The 20,049-nt window shown below is 38.1% G+C and overlaps 2 protein-coding genes across 20 annotated transcripts in view; one reads left to right on the top strand and one right to left on the bottom strand.

Annotated features, from left to right (window-relative positions):
• Nucleotides 1–5,765, top strand: part of Tm1 (tropomyosin 1) — a 51,808-nt gene extending 46,043 nt beyond the window's left edge. For 13 of the 18 annotated variants that reach the window (XM_076775578.1, XM_076775580.1, XM_076775581.1 and 10 more), the window contains one exon: nt 1,580–2,225. In XM_076775578.1, the coding sequence (XP_076631693.1) occupies nt 1,580–1,665 (86 nt within the window). In that variant the 3' untranslated portion in view covers nt 1,666–2,225. Of the gene's footprint in view, nt 1–87; nt 669–1,579; nt 2,226–2,499 lie in introns of those variants that run through there. The other 5 variants (XM_076775574.1, XM_076775570.1, XM_076775583.1 and 2 more) reach the window with 4 other exon arrangements.
• A 1,040-nt stretch (nt 5,766–6,805) lies between these two features.
• The window catches only part of LOC143346906 (LIM and SH3 domain protein F42H10.3-like), a 53,434-nt gene continuing 40,190 nt past the window's right edge, over nt 6,806–20,049 (bottom strand). Inside the window, exons 4-6 of one of the 2 annotated variants that reach the window (XM_076775592.1) lie at nt 17,223–17,426; nt 13,708–13,850; nt 6,806–13,044 (exon numbers count right to left, since the gene is read on the bottom strand). In XM_076775592.1, the coding sequence (XP_076631707.1) occupies nt 12,865–13,044; nt 13,708–13,850; nt 17,223–17,426 (527 nt within the window). In that variant the 3' untranslated portion in view covers nt 6,806–12,864. The remainder of the gene's footprint in view (nt 13,045–13,707; nt 13,851–17,222; nt 17,427–20,049) is intronic. The other variant, XM_076775593.1, reaches the window with a different exon arrangement.

A 20,049-nucleotide genomic window follows, 5' to 3' on the forward strand; every position in this document is an offset into this window, starting at 1 on the left:
CTAGACTATTTTCCTTGAACACGCGACAGAGTAGCCGACGACCGACCAGGAGGATGACGCTTCGAATAACCATGCGAATGCTTGCAGATGAAATGGTGGTTGAGAAGGAGAAATACAAGGAGATCGGGGACGGCTTGGACCAGGCGTTCATGGAGCTCTACGGCGTCTAACGAGCCACTAACCAACCCTTCTAACGCTTCGACCAAAACAAAAACAAATAAATATACAGACACCTTTCTCACAATCTCGCTTGCTCTTAACAAACGTAATCCGTAAGTCATTTGCGAGCATTTTAACCCACTTACTCGCCGCTAACGACCGAAGCTTATTATCCAGCGAGTTGCACTGATAAACCACGTATCGGACGAGATAACTTCTTGCCTTGAATGCATGGTGCGCCATTCGAGGTAATTAAGGAGATCAGGTTTGCGGGAAAGAAATTTTTATTCGAGGGAAACATTGTAAATTCAGGGTGGTATTGCTTTTGTCGTGTGTGAAACTACGTACAGAGTCAGCTTAGTTTCAATATTTTTTGTATGCTTATAAGAAAATAGAGAATTTTTAGAAGAAACAATGCCAGGAAGTGGCATTTTATCAAAGAATAAATATGTGTTTTCTGAGAGGTGTTAAAATTTTAGATTCCCTCCTTTTTTCTCTGAACCGTATAATATATTTTAAGCTGTTTTTTTTTTTTAAGTATTTAAAACGTTAATATTTTAGCAAATTTTATTTGTTTTCTAGTAAATTTTTACAGATTCTTATTAAACTCTCTAGTACATGATTTTTTTATATATAATTTTGTATTGATCTCCTAATTATTTTGAACGGTGTATCCCGACAGGGAATATAATAATTTTATTTTAATATTGTAATACTAAATCACTCATATTTAGTATTTTATCGACTCACAACAAAGGCAAGGAGTCAAGAATCGTCGTTTTCATCACCAGCTCATCGCACGGTCATTTTCACAACGATAATACATTTGATTTTCGTGTTACAATGAAACCTCGATCATCCAGATTAGTGCTAATTTAACGATCTTTCTTTTGCTGAATATCAAGATTTTAGCAACACCAATACTCAAAATCAGAGTTGAGACAATTCGAGTAATTTCACATTTAAAATTTTTAAGGCAGAGTCAATTTTTTTTTAATTTTATGGAGATACTACTTTGGTTCACATAACAAATTTGAGTAACTGTAGGGTTTGTATATAAATTCATATATCATTAAGTTATAAAATATTATAACTGTGTAACTTGATATGTGACCAGAAATTTAATTTCAGCTCCGTTGCAATGATTTTTTCTGTACTTTTAAATATAATGAAAATTCAAAACCAGTGTAAAGGGTTGAATAAAAATAAAGCTGCAAAACAAATCGTCACTTAAATAAGAAAGTCCACCCGATCGATCAGATCCAGATAATGGAGATTTCATTGTACATGAAATACAGAACTCTCGATGAAGGAATATTTTAATTTCTAGGCTACAGATTATTTTACGTTTAAGAGTGAGATATCAGGGTTACGACTGTTTATTGTTTCGAACGTCTAACGCAATCACCTTTCGTTTCAGACGAGCTTGTACACGAGAAAGAAAAGTACAAATACATCTGCGACGACCTGGACCTGACCTTCACCGAATTGATCGAGAAGAATTAATTGATAGTCGGCGATCGGACACGTCCATCGGCTGTCGAAGATCGTTTGGCCGCCATCGAAACGACCGAATACGATCGTGGTCGCTTTGCCAAACCGGCCAGCCCGCTTACGTGTAACTTTGTTATTGTAACTGAAAATTGCTGCGTCATAAAACTACGTTCCGCGTTCTTCATTTTTTATTTATCGACGAAACTCTGCGTTACTTTTCAGTTCTTTTTTTTTTCTTTTTTTTTTGTAAATTAATCCGACCGGTAACCATAGAGTTAAAATCCCAGTCGTGACACAGATTTACGTATTTATTACTCGCCTTTCCCCATTTGTTTATAATTTTTCTCCTCGTCACGCGACGAACGTGCCCGGTAAGTACTCGGTTTCGTCGAAGCGCGGTTTTCCTACGGTTAACGAGACGCAACTACATGTATAACCACAAAGAAACTCAGGCGAATAAAGATTGAGCCCGGAAGTTGTCCATTTTCCTAGCGACGTTGCCATAAACCGTCCTGCTGGAAACGTTTCAACCCAGGAACTAATCACGTTACAATAAAAGGCTTAAAAAAATATACACGGTGCTCTTCTATTTTCCTACGCGTATCAAGAACCATGTACACCCTCCAACGATCGTCCTTCCAAAATCTGACAATCGGTGCGACGACCAAAAAAACTTAGATTAGCCGCGTCGTTCCACGGTCCCTCTACTAAACTGAACAATAACACCTACGTTTACGTCTTTGTCTCTCTCTCTCTCTTTCTAATAAAACTTGTTAAACTGTCCTAACTAACCAAGTGTCTAACACCGTCCAACTAATACCACGTTCCCTCCCTTTTGCGTTGCAGACGTGGTGGTAAACGAGCGCTGTAAGTACAAAGCGATCGCCGACGAGATGGATCAGACGTTCGCCGACCTGGCCGGATATTAGCAGCCAGGCTAATTCTGTGCGACAAGGGCGCAAACACGTGCATACACGTACACGTACAACACACAGACCACACCCATATACAAGTATAACTGCATATATCTAGAACAAAAAGGTAAAGTCGGGGACGGGCGAAATTCCCGTAAAAATTGAACGACAAATTAGCAAGTTGATCCAAATGAAAATCAGAATTTCCATTATGGAATGTAATATTTCACGATGGGTCGATTTTTAACGGCGTTCCGTAGAGCGAACGTCGCGAGTGAATTGTTATTAACTTTGTTCGAGTAAAATTTTGCCCGTCTCTGAATAAAAAGAAGAAAAAAAAAAATACGAAAAATCACGCTACGATAAAAAGACACTGCCAGCACGCGGACCCTTCAACGCACGACGCCCAAACGTTGATTCCCGACAAGAGGCGCGCCGACAGAGCCCAGGACGAAGAGGACGCGACGCCAGGCGTCTCGTACGCGCTACCTACACAGCGTGAGACGTTCGACGGATCTTTCCGACGGTGATCCGGTTTTAGAGTCGTTTTACGAGGAGAAACGAAGAACTTTGGACTTTGATCGAGGCTGTTAAAAACGACGATAGAATATTGACATTCCGTAGCTGAGTGTTTCGAAACCGTTTCTGATTGAGTTGCTGGTACGTTTTGATGCAGAATGTTTTGGATAGGACCCGTGTTCGGTAAGATTTAACGACGAATGTGTTTTGAACAGAGCATTAGTTTATCTAAGGGGGTATTCGTTTTTCTTTAGGGTCAAATATTCATTCGAGTTTGAAGCATTTAAAAATTATATCCACCTTATTGATCAGAATTAAATAATTCGAAGTGACTTATAAAGTTGTCTATAGGCTCAGAATACTTGGAAATTAAAAGCAACTATGACAGATGCGTTTATACAGGGTGTTCGGCCACACCTGGGAAAAATTTTAATAGAGGATTCTAGAGGCCAAAATAAGACGAAAATCAAGACTACCAATTTGTTGATGGAAAAATTATTTTTAGTTGCAGGAGTCAATTGCAAGCATTTTTGGTGAATAGTCATACCCCCGAAATCCTGCGCATTTTCGAGAAAAAAATTCAGTACGGGTGGAACTTTACACGTTAATAACTTTTTAACGAAGCCTCCATCAACAAATTGGTATTCTTGATTTTCGTCTTATTTTGGCCTCTAGAATCCCCTATTAAAACTTTTCCCAGGAGTGGCCGAACACCCTGTATAATTATGGGTTACATAGGATAACAGAAATCACGTACAAAATTTCAAATCGATTGGTTGATTATTGTATTCGAATATCACTAAAGTCTTTTTCTAAAAGTTTCAGCGCAGCGTGAATCTCGTTATATTATTTAATACTCATATTCTGAACCAGAGATGACGAGTTGTGTCTCCTACTTTTTTGTTCCGCGCAAGCGCGGTAGATCTACCCCCACTATACTCTGCAGAGTTGGGACCTGAGCCCGCTTGGGCCCCAAACCAGTGTGGAATCTGATAGTAGGGGAATCTAGACACTATATTTATAAAAACTCATTTTTTTACCCGAGAAAAACGAATGCTCGCTTAACGAATAATATAAAAGGCAAAGGAAACAATTTACAATTTTGTTTGAAGATGATAAGAACGGAAGGATTAAAAAATATTCGTGGAGGATTGATTCGTTAATGCTCGAGGTCTGACTTTGTACAGCAGTTTCTTTTTATTGCGTGATACGGAACAATAAGGGAAACAAAATATTCGAGGTTTTACAGTCGACTGATTTTTTTTTTTATATTCAAATACTTTCAGACTGGAATTCTTCCTCTAAACGTTTGTGTAGCTTATCGACGCATTTATTTCGAGCTTCCCATTTAGTAAACGAATATTGTAAACTTGGAGTTTACAGTTCGGAGTAGAAGCAACTAGCCAGTTAAAGCATTGGATGAAAAATCCTTTTTTTCTACGATATTTGTAGCTTTGGTAAAGGTAAACTCGTAGTCTTCGTTAGAGTAATTATATTCTTCCTTTAGTTAACAGAGGTGATTCTATATATCATAAGAAAACAAAAAGTTGTAAAATAACTTCTAACAATTTTTCGACACTGGCTTCGAATCACCCTGTGCATTAGTACAAATTGACATTTCCTCTCGAGCTGTTTCTATCATGATATATTTCAATTTTTACTTCTTTTTCATTTTTATAACCATCCTCTATACTTTTGCAACATGTTCAGAGGATTCGTAAATGACGTTTCACGACCATTAAATCGAGTATCGATGCTCCATCGCTGTGTAGGAAATTCCATCCCTGCGTTTCACCCCAAATTCATATCCACCTGGTCTCGTACCCTCCATCACCGCGTTTATTATAAAGTTTAGCTTGTCACCGTAACGACCAATCTCTCGACTCGTACGATGGGCAAAATCTCGTTCGAACGATAGATCGCGAATAAAAAAAAAAAAAGTACAGTGGTTTATTCGTGAAATATAATTTCACGTCTGACATTCCAATTCTAAATCGACGAGTAACGAGTAAAAAACCATTTATCTTTCATTCGTTGTTCGAAGTTTTCGACTAGGCGAGAATTTTGCCCATCTATGTTCATACTTGCCATCAGTTTCGCTATAAGAAACGGCTTTATTCGTGCCAAGGAGTGTATCGAGACTCGAGCAATGATAATCACCGTTGACATTGTCCGAACGGAACGTTAGTCGAGAGCAAGGAATTATTAGAAATCTAGGAAGGTTTTTCGATCGATTAGGAACGTCTGTAATCGACGAAAGTCTTTGTAATCGTTCGTTGGAGCTTAATAAGGAACGGTCGAGGATAACCATGTTGTAAATTCATGTGTTAAAAAATAGTTGAAGGATGGCTCAATAAATTAGACGAGGCCTTGAACATAACATTCCAACGAAGTATGGTCTGCGACAAGGACGAGAGTTTCGCTTTGTCGATCCATCGATCGATCGGCTACTGTGGGGATCGAAACTTTCGGCGTCCCAAGGTCAAAGGCTCTCCCCCACTCCTTCTCACGTTATACATAATATGTCACCTGTGATTAACCCCTTCGTGCCTGTACCTAAATGCGGTGAATTTTTTGTTTTTTTTAATGCATATAAAAATATATTTGTGAACAATGTATACAAGCCTATGGTTAACATGATTATTGTTCTGGTGATCCTGAATAAAAAGTCCAAAAAGATCCTATTGTGCTTGAGTGTGTCAAATTTTAAATCAATCGGTGCATTGGTTCCCCAAATATTAAAAAGTGTCGTTTGGAGAAAATCTACTATAAAATTTGGTATACAATATTAGAAGTATTCGGAATTCAATTGAAAATTCTATTCTCAACCATTTAAATTTCACCATTAAAGTTCTCAAGACTTGTATTTTTAAGGAAATTAAAACAAATTGATTTTTATTATCTCCAAACTGGGCATATTCCTTGAATAAAATTTGCCCAATTCTGTATGTGATTCATATGACAATATTAAACATTGACATCTTTGTCACGTGACAGTAATCGGTAGCAGAAGGGGTGACGACCTTGGTGCCAAAAGATTTGGCCCTCGCAGTAGTCCTATTTTAGGATTTAAATTCGTTGCTATTATATTAATCGTCGATTGTGTTTTGCGATCTTTGTCGCACGCTTGTTCGCTTCTGTGTCTCGTAACGTTGCGAGACACGAATATTTGCTAAACAATATGTTGCAAAATATAATGCTTCGATCGTGAATGCTTGAAATTTCGTTGCGCAGGCAAACGACGCTGATGTACTAACCTTTTGACTGCTTCGAAACTTTTTATTGGCGCTGCTGTTAACGCGTTGACTACCGAGGGGACTGCTATTCATTTAGTATAGGCAAAATGATTCACGTAACGCGATGATATAAATACTGACGTCACGTACCGCAAAAAATAAATCAAAATTGTGGAATAGAGTTTGTTTCTAGGAGCTCTCGTTTTCGAGAAAATCGACTTCGAATTCGCGCGGCGCGCGCGCTTTATTGCGTTGCACCGTGCAATTTCGAGGTCGACTTTCTCGAAAACGAAAGCTCCTAGAAAAAAGCTTTATTCCACATTTTGAACATATTTTTTCAAGACGAATCATATTCCATCGAATTAGATTACTTTAGAATATACTGCGTATCTCCGTCGACGTTTGCTTCAACAAATTTATAAAAAATAATCTCTATATTATAGAAAATAAAAGTAATTAAATATTTCAATAATCGTTCGCTACTTGTTTTGTCGGAGTATAATTAATCAGTCAACGCGTTAAATGCGATTGCAGTTTTTGTTGCAAATTCGATTGTAATTTCGGTTTCTCTGCATATAGGTAGACAAATTTGAACTTTTAGATGAATTGCCGATCTTTTAGCAAATCGTTCATTTCTAAATACGCTCTGTACGAGTAGGAATAATTGATAGTACGAAAACGATGTTCATCTTGCAACGAAAACGGTTAGGCAGTTAAAAGGGTGAAGCGAATGATACGCGAGGAAAGTAAAGAAAAACGATCGCGACAATTCATAGGAAATTGATACGATAAGATTGAAACCGACACTTCGTGTTTTCTGCATTGTTAAATAGCTGAATTATTCCAATTTTCCATGCGTTATTGGTGGAAACCAGAGTTGGGCATTATTAGCGTGCAAGTTTTCGTTAAAAATAACTTTCGTACATATCACGAGTTTTTTCCTACGCTCAACTATCACGTCTCGCGTTCGTATAAAACGTTCGTTCGTGCATTTCATTAAAGATCTTGCCCAAGTCTGTTTCGAATACGAATCCAGCCGAGAATTTAATACGCGCGCTAAATTGCCGCGAATTCAGTTTTATACGAGTAACCCTTCTACTGTACTTATATCACTCTCAATAAATGTGCATTTTTTATACCTGAACGTCGGTTCGTTTCATTTAACAGCGGCTGCAGTTTCCGTTGCGCTAAAAACGTACATTTTATTTCGTTGCAACATCCTTTCGATTCATTTATCGTTGGCGCTGAATGAGCAATTTTTTTTTTTTAAATAAATATATTTGTACAAATGAATCTCGAAATCTTGTACAAATATAAATAATAATCTTCGACTCGATACGGTTGAGGGAAAACAAAGTGTAGTGTATTCGCTCGTTAATACGTTGACTGGTCACGCCAGTTGAAATTATGTGAAAAATAGAAATATTCGAAAATCGAATTGTATGTTACTTTACAACATTCTAAATGAATTATAAAGTTTACAAATACTAAGTATCTAGAGAATTCAAAATACTCGATGACTTAAAGAGAAAGGGTGCAAATTGCATAATAGGACACTTTTAATCTATTTTTATGAGTACTATATACTCCAAAATTCGTCTGCCTTGTAATCTTAGATCACCTTGTATAATAATAAAATGCTGGTATTATAGTAAAGCAATCAGTTTCTTTTACAAGTGAATTTCTACGCTGTTGTTGAGTTGAATAGCTGGAAAATATGAGGACAATGGAGAGACAGGTGGATAAGCAATAATCAGGCGACGATTACATAACATATTCATTGTTTATGATTTCGTATCATAATATAATATTATCTGCTTTAAACAACACTAATATATATATTTCTGTATGTTTCTCAATTATAATCGTAGATCGTCTTATCGGTGTTCTAATAATTACAAAAAAGAAAAAAAAAAAAGAAATTGCTAACATGTTTCCAAAAATATGAATATATCTCCTCGCGGTATCACGAAGTCGAACGACGTTCCACGCGCACGTAACAACATCGCCGTTCAGTTCCTTCGCGTAGCGTTCTCCTAATCTCCTATTCAGGTAAATGCAATGCAAATACGTTCACCGAGGAACCAAAATTTCAAACGGACAGGTAATTTCGAAACGTGAGACAAAAGAGAACAGAGGACAACGAGAGGGCGCAGATACTCCGCAATGGTAACACGATATTCTCATTATCGTCGACGAGTTTCCTCGATCACTATATTATCTGTACATTAATTGGACATCAGGCATAAAGCTATCTATGAAAATCGAGACCATCGCGGAGAACAATCTCACATTGCCGATAATCCCGCGATTGTTCGAGAACATATCCGAGGAAGCGATCAAATCCTTTCAGTACTGTGTGTGCATGTGTTACGTGTACGAATAATGTTTAAATATCGCGGGAGGAAGAAACTGGGACCGTGATTCCCGTTTCCATTTGCACACGCGATGCTCCGGAAGGTCAGGTTGACGCCGAATTCCTTCCTACGGACAATTAACGCGTTGAATGTCAGACGAGAACCGTGCAATTCTCTGCAAAAATTTTTATTTAATAAAACTCACAAATCCTGCTCAAATTTATCTCCCTCGACACCTCGAGTTGAGAATTAATTTTTCTAGTTTCACAGTGGAAGATTCACCCGTGTATGGGTGACAGGGCAGTCAAAGTGTTAAACCGCGGCCGTTTACGTGTTTTTACGAAGACTCGAAACGAGTCCTCGTGAAAAATCAACGAACAAAAACACGTAAACGACCACGGTTTAATTGTTTGTATGCCAAAGGAATTCGGCGCCAGCCGGACCTTCTAGATCATCGCGTATGCAAGCAGAAATAGGAATCACGATATTTAAACAAATAAAACGGCGCAGTATTTAAGAAACGCGTTCCGTTCGACTACAGATATTATTTAACAAAGTCGATTGTTCAAAATAATCGCGATATAACCCACTCGAAATACGTTTTCGAACGAGATTTAACCCCGAGGTCGTCGATATTCCTCGCTAGCCCATAGATGGACAACATTTTATTCGCATAATAGGTACCAATAACACCAACGTATAGCAATTTATTCGCGATTGTTTGATGAAATGGTCAAATTTTTATTTGTCGGCGATGAGAATATTTATTCTACAAATGTTGCCCATTTTCGCGCTAGCCTCGCGATGGTACGTTTCTAAAGGTTCAAAAACAATTTCGTATCCGTTAATTTGGTTGGGATACCAACTCTGGAAGTTTAAAATTATGAAGAAAATAAACTGTAAATCGCACAGCGAAAAGTTCACGTCAATAATGCGGCTGGCTTGCATTGAGTGAAATTGAAAATATAATTATTAGTAAATACAGTTAGGTGATTTGAATGCGTGGTAATAGTACCATACCAAATATATTTCTTTCGTTCTTCAGAATCGTCAGACTTATACAGTCAGACTATATTTAAAAAAGATTCTTAATAGTTATCTTTTTCGATTGTTCGATAAAAAATAGAATCGACAGCCTTGAAATTCACTGCTGACGATTATTAGATCTTCACTCCGTCAGGTGCCCAATACTTTAAAAGTTACGTCACTGTACACAGGCTGAACATTTTTGTAAAAGTATTACAAAATTAAATGTATAGTTTCGTCTTCGATAGTCGGTTCATTTTCCACAATAAAGAGGCAAAATCTGTTATTGTTTCTTAAGATTGTCTATCTATAAATTGTAAATTCCACTCTGAAATTCCTTATACTAAGTTCGTTTTCTTAAATCGAATACTTTTGCTGTCTGAGCAAGTTCATTATCGAGTATTATAGCTCAAGATACCATACTAGTTAACCCTTTGCACTCCGGCAGTACTTCCTTACTTTCATACAATTTTTTACACCTTTTTGTTTCTTTCTCGTGTATAGTATAATATAATCTGAGTTTAAGAAACGTTCGATTCAAGTTTTTTGCAGAGATAATTATTTTACGATGTAATAAAAAGTGATTTAGCTTTGTAAAGTATAAGAAACGTATAAAACTAATAAAATACTTGGTAAAATTCTGTTGCACATTTTTATTCGTGTCATCTTTATATTTTCATGACATTTCCCCAATTTAATTTTAATCTGCTGGACAACGATATAAAAAATGGTGCAATTTGCAAATTTTTAGTCAACTTCATGCTTGGATCGAATATTTTAGTCTTAAACTGCCTGAAGTGCAAAGGATTAAAAACAGTCGATCCCTACAGCACATACGTTAGGCCAAAAAATAGTTGTCATCTACTGCTAGTCGTCTTCCTTTTCTACCGCCATTTTTTTCTCTGGCAGCACTAGCAGCAGGGGTCCCCGAACATTTCTTGGGCCCAATATACGATTGAAAGACTCGCGTTTCCCGAAACACCATATTAAATACTATCTGATACTTCGTAAAATGCACGATCGATACCTCTCGGAAGATTTTCAGGCACGGTCGGCGTCGTTCAGCACTGAAAGGATCATAGAAAGCCGAAGAAGCATTTTAACATGGGCGAACCTCGCGCGATAAAACTTAACAGCTATTAGGTAAATGTTGGTTAATGTTGTTAACTAGATAAAGAGCGGTAATAAAGTTTTCAACGATTGTTACTTCCCTTACGTGCAAGCGAGCGTAACGAAACGTTCGCGTTCAACAACATTATTACAAATCTTCGTTATCTTAACTAGATTCACTTTCAAAAATAGTTCTATAAAAAAGAATTATTGGAAATTCTGTCCTATCGTAACGACACACGATAACGTTAGTTCGTGAATTATATTTTTCTTATTTTTTTTTTTTTTTTTCATCGATCTGGTCCCCGTCTTAATCGCGACGCAAGCTCGCGGTTAGATTGTCCTAATTAAAGGTCTACGTATATAAGGCACATCGTTGTTCCTTTTGAATCACAATGAACGGTGTGGCGCCGTAGATGTTTCTAGTCCAAGTTTCCTCGCTAACCCGATAATATTCGAGATATTATCGTCGTACAATAAATAGCAATTTTTCACCGAACCTTTCGATCAGTTCCGCGTGCAACAAATGCGAAAGCAACGCGCGAACCTGGACAAAGACTGAGAGGACAGAAATCGTCAACAACGGTGCATACAAATGTAACAATAATTCTGTATTCCGACGAACGTATCGTGTCCCTTCGGTATAATAAAAAAAAAGGAAAAGATCTAAGAAACGGTGTCGACGTAAAAAAAAAAATATATATATATATATATTTGATAATCAATAAATGCTCGGCCTTTCTGTCTTTGTCGTCGCGCTATCGTCAAAACTGGTCCTTACTGTGATAAATAAGACGGAAAATGGAATCCTCGAAGCAGCGGAATGATTTCGAGAGAAAATAAAAACAGAACTGAACTGTATATAGAGGGTGTTTCGTATTTTCGAAAAATGCGGAACACTCTGTATATAATATACAGGCTGCCCAGGATTTTAATAGCCAAACTTTGTCAGTATATTGTAGAGGATCAAATAAAGTAAACATGTTATACAAACATACGTTGTTTAAAGCTTAATTAAATTCACAGTATTGGAAACAGTCCACTGCGATACAACGTAAGAATAGTTAGGCAATAATTATATTAGCCTGTTTACGAGAACTGTGTTTATTATTTGAGATTATCAAACATTTTGAAGGCAACTTTCGTCGGTATAAGTTGTTAGGCTTCGTGCCAAAATGCGTACATTGTTTACGAATCAAGAGTATGCACGGTGCTTAGAGTCTTCTAACTTTAAAGGATCTCTTGGGTGTCCGTGAGCAATCTTCCAAAAGAAAACTTTATTTCCTCCGTGGTTCTACGTTCGTACCCCAAGTCTGACCATTTAAAAACGAAACGGAAATAATTGCACGTCGGAATAACCGAATTAAAAAAATTGTCTAATAATATAAAGGGTTAAGAAAGCTTGTTCCCATGTTTATATAAGATTTTCCTGTTGTTTACACCCATAGAATATACCGTCAGAGTTTGGCCGTTAAAACCTGCGACATCCTGCGTATGCAGGTGCCTCGGATTCGATCGACTCTTTCACAGAAATTATTGCTAGCGAAAGGCACTGTGTCGCGTTCATCTTCGAACGGGATTTGGTCCCAAACGCGATGGAATTACGGTCGTAGTTGACGACTTAAATGCAAAAACACGATGCCAGACACTCCGAGAGGCTGGAGCGTCGAAGAACGATTTTCGACTGGTGTCGCTGTTCCGTGACGCGAAGCGTCCAGAATCTCGGTCAAGCTCCTCGTGCCCATCGAAAAAGGAAGATCGACGATTGCTATCGAATACGACGCTACCGGAAGTACCGTTACCAGGCTAATAAAGAATCTCCGTGATCGCTGGTCCCGGCCACTGTCTTTCCTTCGCTCCTACACTCGAACATCCCTTCCTTTTTCAGAGCATCCTCGGCGACGATCGAGCGCCCCGAATCCTGTTAGTGTTCGTTCTTGTCGCCGGCTGGTTCCGCGCCATTTTCCTCGTTTGTTCGACCGGACGGCCACCCGATCGACGCAGCGGGGATCAACGAAGACTATGAGGACGCGACGGGTTTCGGATGGTTTAAATTTGCGCCGGTTCGACGTAGTTCGCTGGCAGCATGCCGTGTCGGCCTGTGCGCTGCACCAGACCGGTCATCCAGCCTGCGTCGATGGCCGTGCAGTTGACGATCAGATCCCCGTCGCAGAAGCTCACCTCGTCGAGGTCCTGCGCCTCGTAGTCGTACATCGCTCTGTACACTCTCTGGAAACGAAAGGAACGATATCATGATCGAGAAAGTTGCGCCGCCGATGGGAAAGGGAAGGCTGATCGGTTTGGGCATAAGGTTCGCTAGTGAAAGAATCGACCACGGTGGACCTCCCACCAGTCCCCTCCGTCAAGGGGCATTCTTTCCTCGGTTACTGCCTTGACCAGCTAGCTCGGATACTCGTGGCTGCCGTCCACTCGTGAGTTTTACGTTTGGGGCCTCGGTATCGAGTATGTGACCTTTCTAACGATAGATTTACGGACGCCGATTGCACGCATTTTTTGTTGTAACGATTTTTCTTTCAATCGGGGCTCGTGTTCGTATCGTTAGAATATTTTAATTCAACATGAATCGTCGAGGGATAATATTTATGGGAATCTGAAACGCGACAAATTTAACCCTTTACCCTACAACCACGCGTGAGACTCGTGGTCAGGTATTCGGACCAAATGCAAACACCGCGTGCCACTGTGGAATGGCTCGAAGGCTGGGCATTTTTGTTTAAATTCTGGGCTCGCACTGTTTAAATCGTAGGACAAAGGGCTAATTGAGAGATCTACCGATTTTAAAATTGATCTTTACATCTCTAAACGTAGGAAAATTGTTCGGGGAGGTCCCTGTGTTTGGGTAGAGGTATTGCACGTATCGAAAGAACTTACCCCGACATTGGTGGGTGGTGGGGGCGGCGGCTGATGCTGTGGGACGTGATTGTTGTTCGTGGCTGGCGTCAACGATCCATAGTAGTCGTTCACGGGGTCTATGTCCGCCACAGAGCCGATTTTTCTGGTAGGTGGATTCGTCACTAGAACGAGTCATCATCGCGTTTGGATAAAACAAGCAAAATGGCGGCATGTTCCCAAACTAATTCGAATGCAAGTACCTTCTTTAGAAACCGAGCGATCTGTACAGTAGAACCTCGATTATTGCACGGCAGCATGGTCCGTTGTATGGTTTCGACGATATTGATTTACTTTCGTTTTGGTTACCTCGATCATTGCAGGAATTTTCTACTTAGTTTTTGCACATATCGAGGTTTTACTGTATCCAACTTCGAAATCGCATTATGGAGTAGAAATAAACTCCTTTAATAGTTTCCGTTGATACAGTGAAAGTGAAGTATTTTATGATAAAGGGTCTCATATTGTAAAAATTCTACTTCGAACATCATTTAAAAAGAAATAAATGTTCTTGCGCGAACCTACGATAAAATCTAACAAATTTTAACAAATTCTACTAAACTTTAATGGATTCTAATGAATTCTGACATATTCGAATACATTTTAATAAATTACAATTATGAAATTTTGTGTAATGAATGTTCCGGAAATAACTGCTTCCGCGGAACTCTTGTTGCGAGAGTGCTAAAAATATCTGTCCCACGAGTTTTTAAAGCAGTATTTGAAACTTGCCACGGGAACGGATATTTCGTCGAGGAAAACGTGTAAGTTTAAATAGAATTTAAAAGGATTGAATCGTTTTCGATTTAATTGCTGGTGAATGGATGTAGTCGGCGCGTGAGCAACGATGAAAAAGAAAAACTACAACAAATGCAGGACACATTTACACGAAATACAGAAATATGGTCTTGACCAGCCACCGTTAACCACAACTTTCTCGATTATATATTACTTTGCACAGAAAAACAGGGGGGGGGGGAAAAAACACACGTCATCTGTTAGAAGCGCAACATACAACGTAATGAATTAGTGTTCGACTCGACGATAAATTTTACACAACGCTGACGTTGGGAAGATAATAATTGACGTTACAATAGGAGTGGCCGAAGTGTATCTACCTATATCGTTCGAACTAATCCAATTAAAAGGCAATCTATTGAAACTGGCCATTGCCGGTTGCGTAACGAGTGGCCAACCCACATGGCCATATCATTCGTACACGAAATAAAGGAAAACTAGAACTATACCAAGTGCATTTAACTATCCATTCGTTATCATACAAATGCACTATGTGGCCCAAATGAAGCCTTACAAACTGTTTCCTCAGGAACAAAGAAGGAGTATTTACACTCTAATTAAATGGTCAAGTGGAGGCTAAAACTAGAACCCCCTAGATTTTTTAAAATGCTCGGTGGTATTATTTTTTATTATTTGGTATGCTCTTCTTGAACTGAGTAACATTTGAATAATTTCTTTTTTGTGTTACATAGTTAGAGAATTAAAATCTATCCTACATATGCGTTTAGGAACACAGGTATACTAAGCTATTTTAATACTAAAACAAACATGTGTTTCTTTGCAGAATAAAACGAATTTGTTCGAGTAAATTTTATTAAATATAAATTATCAAACATTGTTCAAATAATACAATAATACCACCCCTGTTTTAAAAAATCTACGATGCTCCATTTTTCTTCTCGACAACTGACTCAAAAGAATTTGTTGCAAAGAGATTAACTTCTCTAAACCGTGAAAAGATGAAGACTATATCTTCGTCAATTTCTACGAAAACCATTTTGTACAATTTTATTTTGACGACATAGTGTATTGCATTTATCAGATATTTTCTGGAGTGTCTCTATTGTCTTCTATGAAAAGATCATTTTCTTAAAAGTGTAGGCTACCTCCAACCCCCCTCCCGCGCAATCAATTTTTGCAACTCGATACAAAGTGATTCCAGAAACTAGGACAGGCTCCTTTCTAAGTGAAGACAGAGAAAACTTTTCTAGAGAAAAGTTAGCTTAACGAGGACTATCTTTCCGTGATATATTTTCTTCTGAAATCAACGACGCGGTTCTAGCGTGCGCGTGCAATTCTTTTTTTAAAAACTAAATCTTGTTTGCATAAACTAATTCCCATCGTTTGCGCCGCGTGTAAAAGTATTCGAGCATCGAGGCGCACTAGAAAATATTCCTCGCTTCGAAACTATAATTTATTAACCCGTGTTAACTGTAATTAACTAATGAACGAGCGAAACCATGCTCGGCGATTAAAATAACGAAGGGGAAAATAAGAAAGGGAGATGAAATTTAGAGCGAGAAATTCTCAAATATACTTTCGTTACTGCCTTTAAGTAACGTAATTGACTAGAATTAATCGTAAAATAACTATAATGACTCACGCACTGAATAGTCGCTCTAAGAATATAATTAACTCCTAACTTATCTATACAAACTATTCGCTGCAATAGTTTCAAATCGCAAAAATACCACAAAGTTTCGAGTTTCGAGGGGTTTTGAAGTTTCCATATGTCCCAGTAGATAGCATAAACTCACCCCTCGCCTCTAACAAGGAGACCTTACTCGTGGACGTTGCTTTTGAAACGATAGCAGGTGTAAGTTATACTATATATTAAAAAACCCTAATTGATTTAGAGTTCGTTACGTACAAAGTAAAAGAATTATTTAAATTTACTTTATAAAACAGGATGTGGTTAAGTCGGTAGAGCCATTAACTACGAAGCTTTTGACAGTGAGTTTGAATCCTCACGACATAAATATTAAAACAAAAAATCCTTCAATTTTTAATACAAAAAATAGTAGTATAGCAAAGATGAAAGGAGAGAATCTTCAGTTTTCACTGTTTTAGACAGTGTAACAACGCGTATTAAAAATAGTTAAACTTTACACACATGTAGTTCCAACATTACTAGTATTTTCTCCATGATTCAGCCGCCGTTCGAAGCAGCAAAGCTTCCTCTTTGAAATGATTTTTGGTTCATGTCGATCTGATTTTCCGTTTTGGAGATATAATTTTTTTAATTTGACTGTCTCTGTCTCCGTCTAATGCATCGAACCTCCCTCGCGCGCGTGAATCGTGACTGTCGTATTTACTATTTACGCGCGGGGTCAGTGACCTCGCGACGTAAACAAACGCTTCGAACCCTTATATCTCCGTAACCAGTTGTCCTATCGACTCCAAACAAAAATCGTATTCTTGATTTTCGTCTTATTTTGGCCCTTAATTTTTCTTAGGGATGGCCGAACACCCTGTATACTATAACTCCACACACCTGCTATCGTTCCAAAAGCAATTTCTACTACTGTAAGGTCCCCTTACAGCCCGGATCGTGATATTTATAGAAGACTCGGCGTAATTCTGACCTACTGGTCCTATCGGAACCGCGTAACTTCCAGATATCTCGTCTTCTGGTGCAGCATCGTTGTCGTTGCTCGGAAGCAAACGAGTCTAGGGTCGTAAAATCGACGTGAACTCACCTGGTCCCTTGTCGCTAGTATAAATCACAGTGGTGGCCGCTTGTCTGGCGGAATAAGGGCTCGGTCTCGCCTCGCTAAGGGGATCGTAATCGGCGATCCTACCTGGTGTCCTTTGCACCGGCGAGCTCGCGCTTCTCGCGGCCGGTGGATTCGCGTTTACGCCAGATGCTGGCGCGATCGTACCGTCCGTGTACTCTACGTACTCTAAATCCAACAGACCACAAGCTGGCGATATAATACTCTGGACAACGACTTACGACGGGAGCCGGTCACTCGAGGCTATTTAATCTAACTAAAGGACACAGCTGTCCCACTGGAGCCAGATCTCTGTGACATTTAGAGAGGCAAATACTGGGGAGGGAATAACTTGGAATATTTTAGTTTTCAATGGACAGGTTTTTTTTTATGATTAATACTTTATTGTAAAATTAATTATGTACATATATAGAGATTGAATTCTAATAAGGTAAAAATTAGGTTGGGTAGATTATATGGGTTGACATAAAATAAAAATTAAGTATATCTTTTGTATGTAGTAGATTATAGACACGAGTCTTGATTTTAAAACTTCTTTCCACTTTTCGATTCATCTTATTACATTCACGGGTTTTAATACTCGAGAACCATGCATATGTATCATATTTACGGGTAGATATACGATATATATTTTTAGATTATATCGTGATAAGCTTCTTATTGGAACTTTGTATGACTCGTGTAAGGTATTGGCCAAAGGTAGTTTAAGTAGATTAATATATTTCGACATTGAACAGCAACAGATACAACGATTTGAATGCAAATTAGTTTACCCAATATAGAAAATTCTAATACTTATTGAATTGTTTAGCGAATATATCCTTTTTCCCGTGAAATACGAACGAAATTGAAATCTTGCGCGTTCGATGAAACGCATTTCCGTTCTTTTGTACGTGTTTTGCTTTGGTAGGCATTGAGCTGTTGCATCAAAGTTATTTTAATAAGACACTACGTTCATCAGTGTTTCTAATTTTGAACGATCGTACTACGAAGATACAGTATAAATTGCAAAGTAGTTTATGACGGCAATCATAAATTATTTATTTTAAGAGATATATACGGAAAGGCTTAGCAGTTAATTCGTTCGAACAAATCCAAGACGATCGTTTTACCGAGTACATAAAACTGTTTTAACTACGTGCGCTGTGGAATGTTTTACTTTATATAATTAATTGCCAAGTGACGTTAATAATCGGACCTGGTAAGAATTAGAATCGTAATATAATCCTCCCGTTTGTTTAATTTTCTTTCTTTTAAAAACATATGCCTTCGGTGGATATATATATCACGGTTTAAGACACTTCTGTGTAAAATATTTCAACTTACAAACTGTTTTTATTTAAAACTTTTAATGTCTACAAGGAAATGGGCATTGGAAAGGCTAAGGAATATCATCATTTGGTCACTAGATTCGCCACTGTAAATATTATCAAAATCTTCGATGGGATAGCTGTGAGGTAAGAAAATCCAAGTGGAATAACTATTTACATTACCGCACTGTAAGTCAGAAGATTGTTTATTATTGTTGCACCAAAGGAAGGTAAATCAAGCGATAGAATTAACATGCTAGTAGAATTGAAAAGAAATTCACAGTTACAGGTATTACGTAATATATTGTAAAAGTTGTTATTTCGTCATAGAAAGAATAAGCTTGGTTCATTATACGCGAACGGTGCAGAAAGTATCAAGACTGAAGCTGTTATTTTCTATTGTTGTTATCTCGGTCTACATCTTGCAGTTTAGGATATTTCTAGCAGTATGTCGAACCGCGTAACGCTTTTAGCACAACCCTAGTTTTACCTTGCTTCGATTACTCGCGTGTAATTACTTTCTCCGCGAGGGACGTGCACGCGTTCTCGAGAGAGTGGTTAATGAAAACGCACAAAGTACTGCAAAAATCGTGATACAAGATAATTCTTCGTAAGAAAGTAGGTCCAGATGCTGTCGGGCGCATTCCTCGTCTCGAATTTCTTTTTTACGAGAGGTGACTTCGAACTCGTAAATTTAAACTCTAACGCAGTTTAAATAGCAAAATGGTCCTCGCGCCATTGCACCCCCATCGTTTGCTCTTCTATACTCATTTTTACGCGCATCTTTATTCACGTAGGAAATACAATTTACCTTTCTATAAATACAAACTGTATTACGAAAGGAAAGAAAAATCAGAAAGAAATTTCTAGTTCTGTCGACTTAAACTTTTTTAATTCGAAAACCTTACGACTAAGCAACAATTGTTCGACATAGGAACTCGGTATATTCATAGAGTATCTTACCTTTTAGGTTTTTTGAAATTTATATTCGAAGAAAGAAATTACTGTTTGGGGGTTGTAAATCTATTTAGTCGAATAGCTCGAAAACGAGTAAAGCAAGAAAAAAAAATGATAGCCCAAAAGATTACAGGGTTTTTTACGAGAAATAATACGATGTAATCAGAACGTTTACAGATGGCGTTTTTGTTAACCCAACTGATGTTTCTTTCAAAACTAAAACTTGAAAATTAGACCTGATTTCCGGACCAATTCTGGACCAATTCTAAATGTTCTGTATATAAAACATGTTAAGTACGATCGTAATAATGCATACATAACACACATGTGGCACAATCAACTTTAAAATTGTATTAAAATCACAGATCAGAAAACGGAAGGGTTAAAATGAATTCTAATTTTTGAGGATAAGTCGAGGCCACACCGAACACGCTTATACCACAATTTCCACGATACCCTGCGAGCTGAAAAAAGCGCTAGCAAGCCATTTGCCATTTGGTATATTACCGGATCGATGAAAGAGT

Source organism: Colletes latitarsis, chromosome 10 (genome assembly GCF_051014445.1).
Source record: "Colletes latitarsis isolate SP2378_abdomen chromosome 10, iyColLati1, whole genome shotgun sequence".
Lineage (NCBI taxonomy): Eukaryota > Metazoa > Arthropoda > Insecta > Hymenoptera > Colletidae > Colletes > Colletes latitarsis.